The sequence below is a fragment of the Puntigrus tetrazona genome, chromosome 11 (genome assembly GCF_018831695.1).
Source record: "Puntigrus tetrazona isolate hp1 chromosome 11, ASM1883169v1, whole genome shotgun sequence".
NCBI classification, from domain to species: Eukaryota; Metazoa; Chordata; class Actinopteri; order Cypriniformes; family Cyprinidae; genus Puntigrus; species Puntigrus tetrazona.
This window is the reverse complement of record NC_056709.1, coordinates 16,149,863-16,172,065: the sequence shown is the minus strand read 5'-3', so window position 1 is coordinate 16,172,065 and position 22,203 is coordinate 16,149,863. Positions and strand designations below refer to the sequence as shown.

The 22,203-nt window shown below is 36.2% G+C and overlaps 1 protein-coding gene across 1 annotated transcript in view; it reads right to left on the bottom strand.

Moving 5' to 3' along the window:
* LOC122354637 (inactive N-acetylated-alpha-linked acidic dipeptidase-like protein 2) overlaps window positions 1-18,757 on the bottom strand; it is a 192,444-nt gene extending 173,687 nt beyond the window's left edge. Inside the window, 1 exon segment of the mRNA XM_043252897.1 lies at window positions 18,652-18,757. Within this exon segment, the coding sequence (XP_043108832.1) occupies window positions 18,652-18,694 (43 nt within the window). The 5' untranslated portion in view covers window positions 18,695-18,757.
* Window positions 18,758-22,203: the final 3,446 nt, after the last annotated feature.

The window sequence follows — 22,203 nt, the reverse complement described above, 5'->3', positions numbered from 1 at the left end:
ACGCTTTGATCAGAGCTCTTTAGGGAAAGGGCAGGAACCCACAAGATTAATGCTTTCCCAGGGCATATTACAGCCCAGCGCCAGCTAGCCTAATCACTATCAACAGCTTATTGTTGATGCAGAGAGTGTGCGAAGCTGCTTACCAACACGACTGCCACCAATGTCATATTTGCAGCGCTCCCCACAGGGCACTTAGCAGCACGGTTCCTCGGTGCATTAATGTTTGCGAGTCTGATGAAAGGAGGATGAAAGCGAAGAGGAAGAGAAGTTCGATCGCTCCAACCTCATCGTGAATCGCTCTTCTATAGCTGAATTAGTGAGATGTGTACATAATGCCCAAAATTATGCGAGTGATGAAACTGTGAAGGTTAGATCCTCTTCTTAGCAATTAAGTAATTACACTCTCTGTTCTTTGTTTGTAAAAGTAATAACTAATTTACACAGAAATTATAATGATTTACAGGCAGCGAAACAGATTTACGACTTGAGTGCTCGGGGAAAAAAAAAGTAATTGATGAATCGTTTTTGCAACTTCCTTGTAATTAATGAATAAAGACTGCAGGATGGTTTTAAATGATTTTAGATTAAAAAAAATAAATAAATTTTTAAACATATTGCACAGATTGTGTTTGTTTAAATTCTTGTTTTTCCAGTTACTAATAGGGGAAAATATATATGATTAATTAACTTAAAATTCTAAACAATTTTTTTTTTAATTTGTGAAACGGTCAACAAATGTACAGCGGATTAAAAGTTTGTAATAAGCTATAGGTTTTTTTAGAGTGTTCACCAGTGCTGCATTTATTTGATTAAAACTGCTTTCTATTTTAAGACATTTTCAAATGTAAATTATTCTTGTGGTGGTAAATGAATTTTCAGTTTCTTTAGTGTAACGTGACGCTTCAAAAAGAATTTATATGAAATATGTATATTTATAACATTAAAAACGTTTTTACTGTCACTTCTGAACAAATTAATGTGTGCTTGTTGAAGAAGTGACAGTTAATCCCAACAATCATTTGAAATATGACATATTCATAACATTTGTACTTTTTAACTAGCTTACTAATATTTATACTGGGACTATATATATATATATATATATATATATATATATATGTATATTAAAATAGTATACTGGGACTATATATATATATATATATATAAATAGTATATATATATATATATTTATATATATATATATATATATATATATATATAAATATTTAAATATATATATATATTTATATATATATATTTTTAGTCCCAGTATAAATTTTTAATTTAACTATATACAATTTAAATTGAGGACAGATGTTTTTAAAGTTAGCTTTAGTGACTAACAATTTAACGTCATAATTTTTATATAAAGGAGAAAAAATGATTTGCACAGGCTGGATAACACTGGTCAGTAGGAATCAGAGGGCAGAATTATTTCCTGGATGCGTCTTTTCCTGCGTTTCCTCCCCCTGCCCTTGTTTAAGATTACTGCTGCTAATTTGCACCTGCACAGGAGTTATTAAACCAATTACATGGCTGAGTGATGCGTAAGCCAGAGGTGATAGCCCTTGAGCAAGGGTCAATACCGTGTCTTTTTACAATAAGGGAAACTAGACTTTAGAGATATCAGGCTAGTATTGGAAGAGTATACAATTACTTTAACACAAAGTAAAAAAAAAATAATTTCAATAAGCCGCCACATATCGAAACGCAAAGAAAGAATGTGTAACTTTTATTCTCACTGTAGTATTGTTGCCGTCGTGGTTATGTTGTGGAGATGCTGTTTTTCAAAGCGAGAGCAAAACTACTTTGTTTGGACTTAGAAAAAGTAAGTTGTATTAACAACACTGTCCTGGAACAGATCGACCCAAATATTCAAGTGGGTCCAGTGCATTTTACAGAGGGCTGTCTCCTAAACCTGAAAGAGTACACATGCCAGCTTTGCAAGGACAGTCTAGCATTTCTGTTTCACAGTCTGTAAGCGTGTTTTTATATTTAAAGGTGCAGTGTGTAAATTTTAAAGACATCTAGCGGTGTATATATGTGGGGCTTTAGATGTCTTTTAAAGACATCCAACCCCCACATAAGGGGACCCGAGGTGGATGTCAATATAAATAGCTCATTCTAAGTTAATAAAAACATAATTTGTTGTGTAACTTCTTTGCAGACCTGTGGAAACATAGTTACATATATTATATTGCATTTCTGTGAATAAATCTTCCTAAATATTACACAGCGCACCTTTAAAGAATTTTCCACTGACTATTCAAACTTGTCGTTTCTTCAATCACAAATGCAGATGTGGTTTTACTTTTATGTGTAAAAATACAGTCTTTCTGAAATAATCAGTAATTATGTGGATGCAACAAACGCCTTGTTTGTAATATGTTTGATTGTTTTTGTCTTATCACGGCATCACAATATGGTAAAGGGCTTAACATTTCCATTAATAATAAAGGTGTAAAATAATGTATAGTATGTGGATAATAATGTGTTTTATGAACCATATAAATACATTGCATTACACCAAAAACACTACATTATTTAGCAATATTTTAGCAGCAACACATGACCTCTTTAAGAAGTCCTGATGCATACGTCCAACAATTTAATCTCTTACATATAGCCAATAAAGCCATTTCCACTGAGCCTTTTCTCTTAGCTTGAAATGTATTATTAGCAGAAACGATTTCCTGTAGATAAGCAGCATGAGTCTGCAATGAGTTACACCAATCTAATTTTCTCATAATCCTATTTCCAGTTATCAAAACAGATCCTGCTAGGTGATGCAATGCCTTCTACCAGCCAAAAAATGATCAAAAACAGGATAACTGTTTGTCTAGGGTGTATATTGAATTAAATTCTATGAATACACTCTGAAGCATCAGCAATGTAAGTGATTAAAATTAAAGGATTTTCAAAAATCTCTTGAACGGTAGTTCAAGGTTTTTCTATCATTTCTTTTAATTACATTTTTAGTCAGCAAGAACACATTAAATTGGTCTAAAGGTGACAGAAAAGACATTGCATGTTACATGGTTTCAGATTCAAATAAACTGCCAACACAGGAATAAATTATATTTTAGTATGTATTAATATACAAAGTAGTTTTAAATGACAAAAATATTTCAAAATATATTTTTACTGAGCAAAAGAGGCTCAGTTGCTGTTATTCCAGAAGCATTTTGACACCAAAGTGTCATTTTTGCATTACATAACAAAAATTAAAATAAACCGTGCCAGACCTTTTCTTGAAAATAACTTTACTTTATTCCTTTTAATAAACATAAATGCTACACTACTTTTGACAACCTGCAAGTGTCCAAATATGTTTGTCTTAAATCTCTAGTGCTTAAAATAAATGCCACTTAATTTGTCATCCTCTCAATTGAAAATGCTTCAACAACTGCTCTTCCTCTCTATCCTGGAGAGAAGTATCAGGTAAGTACAGAGAACGTCCTGCCAGCGGCCATTAAAAGGAGAAAAACGTATTACTTTTTACTGTCATTTTGTACACATCAATGCTTGAATTATCCCCAGATAGCATTTAATGACAGATATCCAAGTCAAACTCATAAAACCATGTTCTAACATGACATGTTTTAAAAGTTAAAGGCCCATGTAACAGCTTTCCACAAGGAGCTGCCAAGCCTGAGTGGAGAGCTTTAACCCCTTTCGCTTGCCAAAGAGCAACACACCAGAAAGAGCAAGAGATCGCAGAACAGCGATAAACAGTTCATGCAAACGCGGCACAAGTGACTGAACATGCCATTTTTGGCAGAGCCGGGGTTTGATACGAGGCCTACAAGGGCAATGACTGAAAGAAAAGCTGAGCGAGAGATTGGCCAAGGATGAGAAGCCTGTATTCAACCCCCTCCTCCCATGCGATAATCTCCAACTGTGATGGAGTGAATTAAATTTAGATTAGACATCATGCTTGACCTAGTCACTTTCAAGCCATAAAAAGAGATTGTGGTGACCTGACAAGGGAGAGAGAGAGAGATGGAAAGAGCGAGAGGGATGATGTGGAGAGAGAAAAGGGTTTTCGGAAAGAAAAAGATGCCTCTCCCAACACAATGACCCCAGAGACAGACCTCCTGCCAGGGCTTCGGACCAAGCCAGGGTGTAAGACACACACCGAAGCTATGGCCAAGATGCTAAGGCCTTAGAGAGCAAATTCAGTCCGTTTTGTTTGAATAAACTGTGTTTCACCAACAGGGTCTTTCGGTTTCTTCACTCAGTAAACCTGTGATATTTGAGCAGAAACATACTGTAAAGAATTCATTGGAGAACTGAACTGCATGTTACTAGAGCATGTTACACTTCACTATTGGTGTTGATAACCGCACAAATATCTCATCAAACTGATGTGGAGTAGAGATTAAAAAAAACCCAAAAAACCCACACGTTTCAGATCTTGCTTTAGGCATGGCTTTCTGATAATCACTCCTTAACAGTAGAGCTTAATTGAATTGCACATTCATTTACAACAGAACATGTTAATAAAGTGGCATGTTGACAGCTTGTTATATAGGATGGCAGTACTACGATCACAGACAGGCGTCCTTGCATTTTCAAGGAAAATTCAACCAAAAATAAAAATTATCCTATATTTTACTCACTTACCAAGCCTCCTAAGTGTAAATAACTTTCTTCTTTCAAACAAAGTCTGAAACAAGCTTTTTTTTTATAATTTATCCTTCCAGGCTTGGTAGTGCTGGTTGATAGTGGCCACTATTTTGAAACTTCAATTTATTTTGAAACATAAATTTGACATAAAGTATCTTCGTAAAACTAACCTATGTGCCTTTTGGGGGTTAATACTTGTTTTCTGGAGCAGATCACAGCATTGGGTTTTTGTTACAAAAATAATTTGTTACCAGTGTTTAGTATTATTCTATATTATTTTGTCAGTTTCTTTCTGAGCTTAACATCTTATGTGATTCATGGAAATTCAAAATAAAAGCCCCTATGCACCAGAATTACCAAGCTTGGAAAAGTCAGGATACATTTTTAAAAGACTGTGTTCGTCTGAACGAAGAACGTCAAATACACCCAGAATGACTTAGGGGTAAGTAAAATAAGGGATAATCTTCATTTTTGGGTCAACTGTTCCTTTAAGTAAAGTTATCGTCATGTAAATTCATGTCTATGTTCACGAAAGCTTTTTTTTTATTTTAAGCAACTTTGTAAGCAAGAGGAAACATCCATTAGGTTACATGCTAGACGCTTTTGGGAAACTGTAGAGATTAAATACAATTTAAATGCTACAATGCTAAAGGTTTTACTTGGAACTTCAGGAAGTCCAACATAAGAGATTATACCAATGCTAACCAACGACCAATTAACTAAACTAACTTACATCCTCCAATCGAAATACGATGATCTTATCAACCGACAAGGAAAAGGTCATTTTTGTTTCTCTAAATGTTCTCAGTAGCAGGGATCTAAATTCCCCTTAAGTTTTTCATGAAAAATTATGCACCAGACAGCTTGAAATAGACCTTGTGTTTGACGTGCTGCCCTTAATTTAAGGACATATTCAGATGTATTACACCAGGCGCTGTGACCCTCAACCCAACCTGCACAGCATTTAAAAAGCAGCTCGCCAGAAGAGGAGGTGATGCATAATGCGCGTAAAAGCCAGCTGGTTAGATAAGCAGTCGTCTTTCAGGAGAGGAAAATGGTTACAAATAAAATGAAATAAAAAAATAAAAAGCCCGACACAATGCCAAAAGGGGTTTGTATCTGACCTCTTTAGCAAGCTCTTAAAGCACAACAAATAGCATTGTCACATATTTAGGTGTGAATATTGAATGCTGAAGTAGGCCATGCACAGGTGTTAGGAGAAGATAAGCCCTGTCCTTTCCCAGCATTTTAAGGGATCCTGCTCAAAATATGAGAGGAGACACATTTCCCCACGCAGACGCTGTCAATCATCCCGGTTCCCCCACGCAGATGGAAAGTTTGCATGGGGCTGACGTTTCAAAGCTGCTATTGCTCAAGACTTAAATACAGAATAAAGATATCTGACAGATTCGAGTCAGAGGTCACCTGCGATTCCTCAAGGACCTGGCATTTTCACTCCTTACAGCACTTTTACGTCGACTCTGCTGTTAAACCTTTAGCATGCAGCTTCTCTAGCAGTATCACCCAGCCGAACTACAAAAATCAAGCTAGTTTTCAAACAACCTTTGCAAAACCTTTTGCCTCCCTCAACTCGAACGCCACAAATGGCTCTCTCAGGTCTATAAAAGCGAAGCCATTTCTCGGCGAGTCAAAAAGGCTACTTTCAATAAAGTGTCCGACACGTTCAGAATACTTTTAACTTGAGGTTTAGCTTGTCAAGGAACCTGTCAAGAAACTCTGCAGGCTTTTACAGCTATTAATTGAAACTCAAGACTTCAATTTTTTGCATGCTCTATTGAACTTTCTCTTTCCACACTGACTAAACACACTTAGGCTTAGCCTGCTAGAGTAGCCAATAGGGCGATATATATATAATCTACAATAATATTCTAATGCCATTTGATATTATAGAGCACATCTTAAAAACCAAGCAAAAACAAACCCAGATAGTTTATACTTTGGCTACAACAATATATTACTTTAGTTTTGGCTCATTTTTACATTTGATTTTATTGTTGTTTTTTAGTGCAATATTTCTCTTTTTGTATTTGGCAAATATGCCCCTGTATGACTTTTGTGTCTTTTATATTTATATATTTATATTTATAATCTGATATAATTAATACCACCTGGTCTCATGGCATAAACTTTTTAGCGACATGAAATATGTACCAACAAGCACATTTCACTGCAGTTTCTAAAATAAAATAACTCTAGAGGCATTATAGATAGAGCATTAACATTTTGGCAACAGTTCACGGATATTTCAATTCTGAACCATTGCAATACTATATCAACATAATAAAAATGTGTTTTAGCGCCAATCAGGGACATTTCCCTTTGAAACTGTGGGGAAATGTGCAGTAAGGCACGTAAAAACAGCTTTGCACAAAAAGTGCACAGACGTACATATTTTTATGAGACCAGGTTGAATTAATATCACACAAGAGTACAGTTTTTTTTTCTACAAATATGATTACAATTGCAAATGTAAATAAAGGACTTTTAGACAGAGCAGAACTGTTTTCCACCTCTGAGAAACACACCATGGTGTTTCATCACTGAATCATTCAGCCATTTGAACAAATCAGTTGAATAAATGACACAATGACTCACTCATGCAGTGATTTGCCGCCACCTACTGGTGATTTTAGTTTTAGATTTTTTCCTGTTTTATATCAGCATTCAAAGTTTTGTTTTAAAACCTAAAAACATTAATTATAAATCCCAAGATATCATCTAATTACAGTTTGCAGCAAAAAAAAAAAAAAAAAAAAATTTATATAAAAAAAAATTTATATATATATATATATATATATATATATATATATATATATATATATATATATATATATATATATATATATATATATATATTTATATCATTTTGTCATTATTGCATGATGGTATGTAAACGTTTAGATTGACAGGCAGATAAGACGAGCACTGAATGACTGCATGAAATTATTTGTTTACTACATACACAAATATTTTTGATTAATGCAGAAAATGCAATTGAGAAGTAAGATATTTGACATAATGATGACCGTGGAATTGGTAAAAACGATAAAAATAAAGCATGTGCAACTATTCATAAAATAATTACATCCACATTATACGTCCACATATCCACAATCTCACCCCAAATCAAACTTTCTGACAAATGTAAAAAGCAATTAGTGCTTATAACACAGTAAGCAAATATTATATTGTTGTGTAAGTGGCTACAACAATATATTGTTTTATTTTTGGCTCATTTTGTATTTTATATTTGTTTTTGTTGTTGTTTTTTCAATGCAATATTTATTGTCGTATCATTCTTGTATTTGCCATTACTACTAATAATAATCGCCACCATTTTTCTTTTCATTTATCGACTATAGTGAAAATGACCACAAAGCACTTCAAGGCTATGATATTGTTTCAACAGTAATAATTGTGCATCTAGTGCATCTCATTTTATAATTTCTTTGGTACAGAGTAATAATAATAATAATAATAATTATTATTATTATTTAGTAAGTAGCTATGAAATGCATTTTTGTGAATGAAGCTATCAAGCTCTAAGACTATAGGGATCATTGATAAACTGGCTGAAGTTTTAGGGACCATCTACAAATTCCACAGCAGGAATGTGAAAATAGTGCTTAAAATCTATGTCATCTTTAATTATGGGTTGATGTCTATTCTCTGTACCAGTACTATCAAACTGGCTTTTAGTGAAGCATGCAAGGCGCACGAAGACAATAACAGCTGACAGCTCACAAATCATCACACGACAGTAAACCGTTGAGTTCAATAAGTTACTTTAAATAAAACATGCACGAAGGAGCTGAACAATTTAGCATGGGCTGGTTGTGTTCAATGTCTACATGACATCTATGTCAAGTTAAGTGATCAATTATTGAGCAAGAAAAGAGTCTGTGGAGGAAGAGAACATTTGGTCGGATCTTTCAACTTTTCAAAATTAATAGGAAATAAATTAGTAGTCAAAGGCCTCATCTGTTCTTAAGCAATAATATTCATGGCAAATAAATATATATTTTTTGATATTTCGTACAACAGACATTAAGTAAATATGAACAGCAGGGTGTGAGAAAAAAAAACAAGTAGTTAAAAGTTAAGATAAAAGAAGAAATTAATTCAAAATGTTAATATAAATTAATTAAGCATGTCAAGAAGAGTTGTTTGCATCCCTGTGAAGCAGCCACTTTTGAAACTAACTTTGGATCACATACACAATGAGAATCTTCTTGTTTTTCCAAAGCACTGGCAATCATAAGGTATAATGCCTTAAACGCTGTTTACGAATGAAGCCAGGTCTTTGCACTCACCAACAATTTTAGTTAAAATGCCTGTTGAGTTAGACATGACATATTTTTCCCAATGTCCTTCAAGACTAGAATGTGAAAACGCATTTCAGAAAGGGGAGTGAGAACAGAGAGACTGGAAAATTGAGTGAGATGACCCATATTTCTATTAAACAGGCTGATATGAGAAAAGACTTTGGCTATAATGGTCACCTTCATTTATTTGTGCCAAGGCCAGAGCCTTCCTCACTCCTATGAAATATTAGCCACACTACATTTTTGAAGATCACAAAGTGCTTTTTATATATATATATATATATATATATATATATATATATATATATATATATATATATATATATATATAATTTATATTTTATTTACTTTTTTTTTTTTTAGATCACATGTGCGCTCATAGAAGTTCCTTCCTTATAAAAGCGGCTTACAGGTACAAATAAAATCTAACATTATTTATGCATATTATATAAAAGTCTTCCACAACAGCTTAAATCAAATCATTTGGACTATTCATATTGGATGGCAGGGGATAATCACTCCTGATAATGTCAGACTGTGAACAAAGATCTGATAAAAGCAAAGGTAAAGCCCAGAGCCCCAGAGGAATTCTTTTCTACCAGTGTTAATATAGGTCAGTCATGTTTGTTCTGAGCTTTATGGAATTCTTATTTTGGTCAAAACATCAATCAAATATGTGGATGTATTAGAGTTGGTGAAAATCATTTCGTATTAAATTAAATTATTGAATTTATGAATTCATCATAAATATATATACACACACACACACACACACACACACACACATATATATATATATATATATATATATATATATATATATATATATATATATATATATATATATATATATATATATATATATATACATATATATTTTATATTTACATGAGCTTTTAGATCAGCGACGTTACCTGCAGGAGGGACCGTAAGGGGGCCGGTGCCTTGTGGTTTGGGTGGCAGTCGATTGCGGGGACCTCGACAACCCAACCCCTGGACTCAGAACCTAGTTCTAGGGACATGGAACGTTCATCTCTGGGGGAAGGAGCCTGAGTTGTTGCAAAGGTCGAGAGATACCGGCTAGAGATAGTCCTGGCTCACCTCCACGCACTGCTTGGGCTCTGGAACCCATCTCCTCGAACTCTTCACTACTCTGGTTTATGCATAGTTATATAAAGGAGTCTTCCACAACAGCTTAAATCAAATCATTTGGACTATTCATATTGATGGCAGGGTGCTAGTCACGGTAATCACTCACTGATCAATGTCAGACTTGAACACTCGGGTGAAGAGAGCAAAGCGGAGCTGTCAACTGATCACCACCTGGTGGTGAGTTGGATCTCTTTTCTGAAGACTTGGCAGACCTAAGCGCACTGTGAGGGTTGTTGGGAATAAGATCTTCAACTCCGCCTCGGCATATTCCGAGTGGACTATGTTCTGAGCGCAGCCGTCCGGGCTGTGGCCGTAAAGTCTCCGGTGCATGTCGTGGCGGCAACCCGAACCCGATGGTGGATTAAGGGATGCCGCTCAAGCTTATTTTGACAGGTACCGTGGAGCCAAGCGGACCGCTGCCCGGTGGTTGTGCAGAGCAAAATCATCAATTCGGGAGGCCATATACTATCGGACGGCCTCAAAGAGGTTATTATTCATACAGTGGTGGGGAACCTTTTTCGATGGGGATATTGTGGAAGGAATACTTATCCTCAATCCCATACATAATTATTGATATATATAGGTCACTATATATATAAGGCACCAGGACGAGATCCGCCGGAGTATATGTTGTATATATATATGTGGCCCGCGAGGACAGTGCCTCTGGACTGGCAGACCGGGGTGGTGGTTCCTCTTTTTAAGAAGGGGGACCGGAGGGTGTGCTCCAACTATAGGGGATCACACTATATATATCCGTCCGATATAACCTATTCATATATATGGACCAGCTCTATGCTGGATATATATACATATGTGGGGGTGCTCTGAATATATAATATCCCTGTATAATCAGAGCAGGAGCTTGGTTCGCATTATATTAAGTCAGATTGTTCCCATATGTTGGACTATAATATTTTTATGGACAGGATATATATCTGGTTTGGTGACATATATGTTACATCTGGCCAAGACCTTCAGTGTGCGCTAGCTGAGTGTGACAAGCGGCTGGGATGATCATATAAGTCTGAGGCCATGGGTGGCTTGCCCCTAAGCTCCTGCCCCAGGTATTTAAGTATATATATGGAACAAGAGATCGACAGAGCGGATATAATGGTGAAGAAGGAGCTTATTCTCATATATCGATCTTCGTTCCTACTCTACCTATGGTCATGAGCTTTGGACCGAAAGGATGAGATCTCGGATACATTTTCTAATCCATATAGGGTGAGGAGTTCAGTATAGCTCGGAGTAGACCCGCTGCTCCTCCACATTGAGGTGGCTCGGGCATCTGTTCCGGATGCCTCCAATATATCCCAAGGGAGGTGTTCGGGCATGTCACCGGGGAGGCCCCGGGAAGACCTGGGACACGCTGGAGGACTATGTCTCTCGGCTGGCCTGGGAGCGCCTGGTGTTCCCCCGGAGAGAGCTGGAGGAAGTGTCTGGGGAGAGGGAGTATATCCCTGCTTGGATGACCCGGCCCGGATAAAGCGGAAGAAGAAGAAGAAGAAGAAGAAGATATATATAATATCATGTATAATATCTAATTATAATATTGTGTAGTTATGTAATTGTATACTTATAAATATGATATACACATACATGATACAAATTTTAAAAATGTAATAGGCTAATATATATATTTAAAAGTGCTGGACTGATGAATTTGTTCTGTTGATTTGAGTTTCATTTAATTAGAATTCAGCACATTTCTTTTTTCTGTCATTCTAATCCAAATTCCAGTATAACATCCTACAGAGTGTGAATAATTCAATTTAAATTCAAACTTCTGAACTGAAAAGCAGCTAGCTCCTATATATTAACATTCCGACCAACCCGCTCAGTGCCGTAATACAGCAGCCTAAATATAAAGCAGTGGCACATTCAGCTGTGTATTTCTCTGCTAATGCCTCAGCATTGATCTCAGAGTGCGTATTTATTGAACTGTTGTTTCACTATTTGCAAGCATACAACTGAAAGACAAATATTCATGAATTACTGTAATTACAAAGAAAGCTGTTTATTTGAATTGTACATGTTTTGAAGATGTGATCTCAAATATAAGGGGATCCAATAGCTCAGGGGAAAAAAAAATTATATTATAATTAATTCCGAAAAGGCTGTCTGGGATTATAATTATAGGCTAAAGGAGCATTTCTGAGAAGAAGGCTGCGGAGTTCACTAAACAAGAAGACATCCACTACAGAAAGGGGGATAAATAACAAAAAAAAATGGTTGATGCTTTCGTCTCGCAATATAGAGCGGCTAGAGAAAAGGTCACTTGAAACCAGAGCAATAGGCTGAGTGTGTGACTAGTATTTCCTGAACTAATACAGGGACTTTTTTCAATGAACAAATAAATATATAAAATGGTTCACTATACCTCATAATTCATTTCGTCTTCTAACTATCATTTGTTGTTAAACATAAAAGGCTTTTTTTTAGGTTTTTGACAGAGTCTAAGGACAAAGTTTGATGCTAAAGTATGCCACCCATTGAAAAGAAGGAACTGTCACGTGTGGAGAAACAAATCTTAATCAAGGAGTAAAACCAACATGTACCAACACATCCAAATCAAATAATAGCAGACAGAAGAACGTGGCTTGTAAACACATGAATTCAGTTAAGAAGAACAGAAATATGTGAAGGTAATTAAATCAAAAACCATAGAAACTAATAGACAAGGAAACTAAAACAGACCAAAACGGTCTGTTTTAGTTGTAACTGATGAATTTAGATTGACTTTATAATGTGAGGTGGCCAATTATAGCACTTATGACAATTTTAACATTGTTTTGTACATTTTACTGTAATAGAATTTTTTATGTTAAATTGTTAAAACATTAGTTTCTACAGTTTAGGCCTTTAGACACAATGTCTGGATTTATTATTAATTAATACTAAAAAAAGCAACGCAAATATATCTGAGCAAAAGGTAAAACTAGCCTGGATGTGAAACTTGTTTACAATGAATATTATGTCATGAATATTAATTAGGTAACATGACTCTGACAGGATCATTTGTATTTGATCTCACAACTTTGTTCTCATTCTAAGACGTAAGGCTGGAAGGCACTACGCGACTTAAAATCTGAACAGATTTTTAGAGCATCACACATTTACTGACAAAGGAAAACTGGGCATACACTATAGAAACGGAGATCATACACTTGCTCCGATCACAAAATCATTGCAAAATTGGAGCAAAACTCGTGTAAAGTATTCCAGGCTTGCCAACTGTTGTGATCAGCCTTCGAAAGGACCCCAATTTAACAAAAAAGTACCATAAAAATATCTACAAAAAAACCCAGCTCACTTTTACTTTTTCTTTTCCAGCTCTGATTTTAGTAGGTTTTGAAAGATTTTCTAACAGCATCATCTTAGAGTCTGATGGACGGCCATTGGCTGCTTCAATATGGAAGTCTCTGTATGCTGAGATTTGCTAAGAAAAAAGCATCATAACAAAGATACATGTTGCGCTTGTACTACCCGTGCAAGAATCAGTCATAAAATCTCCTCATTACGACATACTTAATGTGGGCTCCTTCTGTTTTATTAGGAGCTGAATCTCTTTCAGGGTCTGTTCCTAAGCCAAAATGGCAAACCTGCTTTCTGACAACCCCAACACCCCCAGCACTATTAGCAATCAAGCATGTCATAGCCAGTGATGCAGTCTCTCCTGACACAATCATAAATCTCCTAGTGGAAAGCCAAGACTTCACCGCCATCTCCAGCATTTTACAATCCAGGCAGAACCACATCCACAAATATATGCGTGCTATGAATTTGTGTAACGCCAAGTTGTGTTTCTATTTTTTGTGGGCATGCATTAAACGGGTGTTTGTGAACTATTAGATCCTGCTGGTAGATGCAGTAGCTACACTAGCAAGCTGCCAAAAAGCATATTTCCTCATTGATGGCCATTTAAATGAAAAATTTGGACTGTGTGTGTTTTTGTGGTGCCACCAGCCAATCACAATTGTCATAACATCATTTTTCGTCACATGGCATTTATGGCTCACTTGATTGGCTCAAAAGAGAGTCTACAAGCAAAGGTAGCTGCTTACGAATCAAATATTTCAAGGATGCAAAAAGGGCAAATAAAGTTTTATTTATTTATGGGTGACCTATTCATGTTTCATTCATAAAATAAAGTATAATTTATTAATTTGAGTCCAATCAGTTGTACTTTTAGTGCTTTAATTTACTACGATGGTGTAAATATAACTACCACTGAGGTGAACCAGAAACGCAGAAATAAAAGGCTTGTGTCACATTGCTTCACCCAGTTTGATGCGTGAGGATGAACCGGGTCGCACAGAGCGAGAAAGCAAATCAAATAAAGTCGTAATGATGAACGAATCGAATCTGCCAAAGGGAAAATGACTCCGTTCAACAGCCACAGAGAGAGAGAGAGAGAGAGAGCAACACCTTCTGTACAGTCAAAACATTGAGAATTTTTTTTATAATGCTCTTGGTTACATTTATTTAGCTGACAAATTGAGCAGGGTCAATTCATTCTTTGCCTTCCTTTGAAAATATGAGCTCGGGCATTTAAATAACTATTCATTAAAACATCTTTGTGCTCCTCGCTGACATCTATAAGAGGAAAATGACCTCCGTGGTGCCTCAGGCATTAAAACAGTGCAGGTAGGTTCTGCGAAAACGCGGGATTAGGTCTGAGCGGATTATTCCAATTGAAGCACTCTTCACTTTTCATATCTATTAAAATTGATGTATTGTGCACGGAGTTGCTAGAAAAATAGGAAGAACGCAGCTAAAAGCAGTTTAACATTTCTTTTATGGATGGGGGAAGACGTTCCTCAAACTCGCACAGCAGAAAGATTGTTTGCTTTTCGTCTCCACGACTCGTGGTAACTTCTTTTGGTTTCAAAATCCATTACAGAAATGACAAATCCGTTACGAACCCATGGAGGGTTTTTCATCTGCAAAAAAAAAAAAAAAAAAAAAGTTGAGGGGAGGTACTTTATTTTTCCTTCCGAAGGTTGAAGGAATATCATGAATAAATCAGGCGCTCAAGATGACAGTTGTGAAGTGTCACGCGGGAAGATTCATGCAAAGAGCTTAACTGTAACGTAACAAACAACCGTTTACAGCAGCTCTATTGAAATAGTAGACACCATCTCATTTGTCCTGCCAGGCCTGTCCCAACTACAAGCGGTCTGAAGGGAATGTTTCTCCCTGTTTGATCCCCGGCAGGAGAGCGGAGCGAGAAAATGTGAGCTGACACGGTGTGAATTGAGTCAGGTTGTTTTGAGGGCCTATTGTGGTGATAATGCCCAACTCTAAAAATGATCTCTAACAGAGACGGACGCACTGAGCGGAACGAGACAGGACAAATACCGGGCTAAACGCACAACTGATGACAAAGTAACGCCACGAACAGTGAAAGAAATAAGCGAACGGTAGAAATGAAGTGACAAATGGAAAATTCCAGCTAAGTTGCATGTATAAATGATGTCCGAGTAATTTCCAAAAGGAGCAGCACTAAACATAAATATCAGCTAGGTGCGAGGTGTCTTGTAGTTAAAAATAAAACGCTATAAAACTAAATTAAATACAGTATAAGAGAAAATATAAACCTTCAGAGTAAACCCTGAAAGCCAAATGTAACAATTTAAAATATAAATTATGTGAATGCAGAAATGACTATGTTGATACACTATATGTTATAATTGCATATAATTCACATAAATAATGCTAATTCTATTTTTAAACTAACATTAACTTACATTACATACCTAACGCCTGTTTAAAAGAGAGCGGTTTATTAGATTTTATTAGAATTTAAAGACATTTATTTGTATTATGGATCTGCATATCCTACATTTAATTACCATTTTAATTCAATGTAATTAAAATTGGATTTAAAAAAAAATGGATAATGTTCTTCATGCATAAAACAGCTCTAATGAAATATAAATATGCATACATTTATTTAATGCTAAGTTTACTACCAATACATATATGTATATATAATAAAAATACCTTGCAATTGTGCTTTCAGTATATAACTGGTATAATTAAAAGTCTGGTAATTGGAACAACTCATTTTGTACTTAATGCACTTTAACTGTGAGAGAGTAGTGCAGAAGTCCAACGAAAGATATATTGAAGTATATTTGATTGTGCTTAAGTGGAAAAATAGTACTCCAGTAGCACTCCAGATTTAGTTTAACAGTTATAATATTTATTTCAATCTCAAGCAAAAACTCAGTAAATACATTAATAGATTTAAAGTACACTTAGTATGAAGTAAATGCACTTTACTTGAGAGGAAAGTCTTTGTCAGTTTATCTTATTTTCCTCTTTTTCAGTTTCTTTTCTGAGGAACGAAGAGGGTCACCATGTTCCATCCAGCCCACGTGGACATCCATCTATTTGTTTCATGTTCTGACCCAGCTAAAACAGGTTCACAGGAAGTGAGGTATATTTCTGCACGCCTTTGTAAACCAAAGGTGTTCTGAGGTGTGTTTATCAATGGCCAATGAACACCCGTTCTAAGGACAGATAACAAAAGATGTCCCACCAGGGTTTAGATACAAGGATGGAGCACTGGTTTCCTCTCTGCCTTTGAAATTCAAAAGATCACGTTTCAAAAGGAAGGGGTGAACAAAAGGGGGTGATGTGTGTGGTAGAGGAAGGATGATGTGGTCTTTTGAGCAGTGTGTCAGCAGGTAGAATGCAAGGGCAAGGATGGGTCATTGATTCAACAACACCGGCTGCATGTCTGTTCCTGATCATCCACACGACTCAAAAAAAGGCTACTAAATATAGATACGCAGATGATTCAGATCAAGGGAGTCATCCTTGTGTGTCTTCTTTGGCATACACAGTCACACGGGGAATGAATACGCTTGCTAAAACTGATCAGGCGTACACCTTATGACCTCCGACCTCTAGGGCTGGACAGGAAGAGGAGTGTGTTTCATCAAAATAACAAGCGTGGACAAGGTGACCTGACTTTTAAACAGCAAAGGCAAAAGACACACACACATTTCCACTATTGTCCATCTGAGATTAAGAGGCCTGAATTAATGAGCTACCTGGTTTGAATGCAAGCATTGGAGAGTGAAGTAACAAAGAATGGCCTACTGTATCATGGGAAGGGTTCAGAGTTTAGTTGTTTAGAGTCAGGAGTTACCTCCTGTTGGTTTATATGATAACCACATTATTATGCTGCCAAAAACAAAAACTGAAAAATCTGTGGTCACTGAAAATCTGTCACATATTGTAAGAGAAAAAAAAAAGTCTAGGGTAAGTATTTTTATATTTATTTATTTTTTATACATAATTATAATCACCAAATTTATTTAATGAAAAATGCAAAAAATATTAATGAAATAATATTACAATCTAAAATATCTTTGTTTCAATTTTATTTATTACTGTGATGGCAAACTTGAATTTTCAGCCTTCATGTCATTCACTATAATAAAAAAATGTACTTTCTTAATTGTTCTTTAAAATGAGTAACAATAAAGTAACTCCTTTCCTTTCAAAATCAATTGTGCTGCTTAATATGTTTGTAAAAAAAATCTACTTAAACAAAGATTACAAACACAGGATTTGTAGCAATATAGACACTTTTACTGTCACTTTTGAATAAATGCGTTCTTGGCGAAAAAATATATTAAAACAACTTACTAAAAGTAGTGTACATCATGTATTGTTATTATACTGCCAGCAAAGTAATTGTCACTGAGATATGACTAGATAGAAATGCTAATAGATATCTCTCTTTCGCGTAGTGAGCACACACATACTGGGACGCACACGAGAATACACACAGGTGTAATAAATTTAAGTACACACGTATAAACGCTTTGATATTGCACTTATACACAAAGGCACACACATACCTACAAACAGGCCAAGAAATATGGCAAGCTCTACAATGTTTTGAATTAAATGATGATTGTATTCCCAGCACAGACAGAGAGATATAATACTATAAAAAAAAATAACAACAAATACTGTAACTTTATTAGTCATAGTTTATCTTCCCCTTCTAAAAAAGGTTTTCAAATCCCACAAAAGCAGGCGGTAACTTTTTATTTGCTTTAAGCCCTGGTATCCACATGTTGCTCTCATAAATGTACTCACCAGCCACGAGTACACAAACAAACACCAACATGAGGCTCGTGTTGACAGAACACTTATGGTGACATTAAGCAAATAAAAAGATATTTGCTTTTCACAATAAACCCAAGATGATAAGCTGAACCACATTACGTTTTAAGTTCAACTATGTGCAAACACGCCAACACCATCCGCCTACAATGCTTCTGCAGCATAAGAGAAACTGATATACAACTGCTCTTTTGATTTGTCACCTAATGAACAACACAAGAAAACCCGAGAGAATTCTTCACCAAAGCCGCTGGTTCTCAGCATGAAGCTAACTGACAGGCACCTGCAGAAGCGCCCATTCAGGGCAGCCAGAAAACCAACCTCCACGCTCATTACAGAGAAAAAGAGGGGTGGTAATATAAACATTTACCTTGCAGGGCCGGGTTTGAATGGAATCCCTGCGTGTCCACCATCGCAGGTACACTCTCTCCCCCACTGAGGCAACCGACAGGAGAATCCCTCTCACGAGTTCGAAGGATTTCCTCTCATGTTGACAAATTAGCATAAGCTGCTTCCTGGCTCACCTGTACTCATCCAACCTGTTCGGCGCCTCCTCCGCCCGGCTGCGCCGCGTGCACCTGAAACTGGACACACCGGCTCCAAAATGTACTCTGTGGCATGTTAGAACAATTACTTAATGTGAAAAATGATTCAATTACACCTCCTGGGACGCTGCAACACTCCAGCTCTTTATTGCTGGGATTTTAGTCTGCCTGCAAAGTAATTGCAACTTTTAAATGGTAATTGCAAGACGTGAAGACAAGAAACAACTATAAACCTAGAGCTTCTTGTCCCCTAAGGGGAATAGAAACCCCATTCTGACTTTATCTTTGCCTTGTAAGCAGATACGACAATGAAGCCAATGAGGAGTGGAACTCGCAGAGAATGGCCCGATGGCATGAATCATCGACGTTCTGCTTTGTTTAGTCCTCAAATTTACTTTCACAAGGCTGATACAGCACAAATGATGACAAATGGCTCTGAGAGAACAATGACAATCAGATATTAGGAAACAATTGGTTTGTTTGTTTTTGTCATCATAAAAAATGTATTCGATTTTGTGAATGATTAATGGATGAGACCAACAAATGATGTGATAGAACCGCAGACGCTGTGCTCCCTAAAAAAATAAAAAACAGACTGCTTAATTATTGTAATGCACTTTCGTTTACCTAAAAGAGATACAAACAATGTTCAATGAGCAATGTGTCATTTCCTGCATTTCTAACAAAAATTACTACCTGATCTGATGGAATAAAATGTACCTTTGTGCACTTGTTAGCAAGGCGCAAAATACGTTCCAACAAGTACATATCATTGCAGTTTCCAAAAGAAATGAATACTAGAGGATTCAATTCTGAATCACTGCAATACATATCAGCGTAATAAAAATGTGCGAGGGTTCACATATTGAACCTGTGTTTTAGAGCAAGTCAGTGGACATTTCTCTTTGAAACTGTGGTGAAACGTGCAGTAAGGCTTGTAAAAATGGCGTTGAAAAAAAATTCACAGAGGTACATATTTTTACGAGAGCAGGTTGTCAAATTCTCATGTAGTCTTGTATTTCCATCTGTATATTTGCAGTCAATGGAGTCCAATGCTATTTGTGTTCAACTTAAAGTCATACAGATTTGGAATGATGTAGGTGAGTAAATATTCAGTGGCAATTTTCAAATGTTTCAAAACGAGGCAATGAGGGAAAGAAGTGCAGTGCATTATCAAAACATCGTTCCAAAAAAAAAAAAGCATTTTGGAAATTACATCGTCTAGGATCTTTAGAGAGTACAATCTATACCTCAGAGCCTTGTGTTCATCTGTGTTAAATTCATTCCTGACTAGGGTCTATGATGACAGGATTTCACTTTAGGCCGGACTATTCCTTTAAGGTAGTGTGTTTAAATACATTTTCATGGTTGAGTAGTAGATGCTCACAAAAGACAAAACTCTTCCGACTGTCTTCAGTGGGCAGCCACAATTATGAATTGCAAAGTTGACTTTCTGCTCCACGCATGACGTAGCTCGTTAGAGAGCAGGAAAGATGAATAGAAGACGTTTCACCCCGAGTATCCGAGTCTAAACTGCATTTTGAGAGAAATATGGAAATCTTTTGATCTGCAGAATGCAAATCTTTTCACCACCCAAATAAACAAGCCAGGCGTGAAGACTTTAACAAGAAGGTCCAAAGAGCAGCCCCCGGGGTCTAATGAGTGTGCGATGGCACCGTTGCTCTCCTCAGCCCATCTGATGACTGCTCAGCCTCTGGAACCTGCATCAGACCAATAGGTTACTCTGGTTCATGATTTAATAAAGTCAAGAGGTTTCGGAAGACTGCTCGCTTTCAATATCCATCAGATTCCTTGGAAAAATGGCATCGCTCGCTGCGAATACACCTCAAAGATGTTCTCAACGTGAATAACATAACTGAATTACCACAACAACATCCCAACATACATGCATACCCCTATTATGTTACACATTCAGAGAGCGCTGAGTAAAAAAGAAAAAGACCAGCAGGCCCAACATTCAGGCAATTGTTGTGGCCCCATTGTTCAAATCCTGATGGGAATCTCAGGGGCCGGCTGAATAGAGATGCTACTGCGTTCTCCTGTTACTTCCCATGGTTTCTAAGTGATGGGGTCTTGGCTCATGTTCACCGGCTTCTTCTTAATGTTTAGATGGACCTGATAATAACATCACCTGGGCCTACTCCTCGTCCTCTTCCTCTTGGTCTTTGTATAACACTAACTCATTGAAAATAAATCAATAGAAGCTTAGAGACTGGGACTCTTATTTCTGGCTGTGTATGCAGTCCACTGAAAGAGCACAAAAACTGAATTCACCAAAGCCCAGTAATTATGATTAAGAGCTTACCAAACAAAATGGAGCTGGAGAAGAATGTTTTCTGCTGTCTCATCCTTGCAACTGAGGATACAAAGTGGACAGTAGAAAAGGGCATTTGTATATATCATTTTTCACGGCTTTTTATCTGCTCTTGTCTTACATATGAGAGGGTATTACATCATTCTTCACAAATACTCCTAAGAGAATACAAGAGAAATGTCCCAGAGAATAAACTTCCAAGATGGCTTGCTTTGAACAAAAAAAATATGATTCTCATGTCATGTAAAAAAAACAAAAAAAACGACAACATTACACTGAACTGAGATCTAGCCAGCAAGGTATAATGGCATAACTAGCATAACCTGTTAAACTTTAAAATATTAATTACAACGGCAATTACATAAACAATGTATAATTACAAGCCACACCGCAAAAAGAATATTGTCCGTTCCATACAGACTTTTACAATGGTAACAATAGTCTCTAACAAAATACAAAAATGCTACTTTCAAACTATAAATGAATATATGATGTTCTTCGATCCGTGCAAAAATCTCAATTAAATTTCAATAAATTTCACCCTAACATGAATAACATATACACTTTGACAACAATGATTATTGGAAAAAACAACTCTAAAACCAGCTTGTGGATGATGTGCATGATATGACAAAAAAAAAATTTATATCACTTATTTTATCTACTACTACTACTACTACTACAAAAAATATTCATTAATTATTTTATTAATTAATTTATTTTTTGTTTGTGGAGACCAGCAACTGTTCGGTTATCTATTTTCTTCAAAATATTTACATTTGTGTTCAACAAGAAGAATAAAAAAAATAAAAGTTTGGGACAACATGAGGTGTACTATCCTCTTAATGACAAGCAGCAGCATGTTTAGTAGTATTAGGAGATTAGGAGTGCATGCATCTAATATACAGGCACACGACAGTTTACCTACACTTTAGACATAACCCACTGTGTTTCTATTTAAACATTTTGTGTTTCTGACAGTATTTTATCAAAATCAGATACAAACGAACAGCAACCGAATTCAATGTTTAATCGGTTTTAA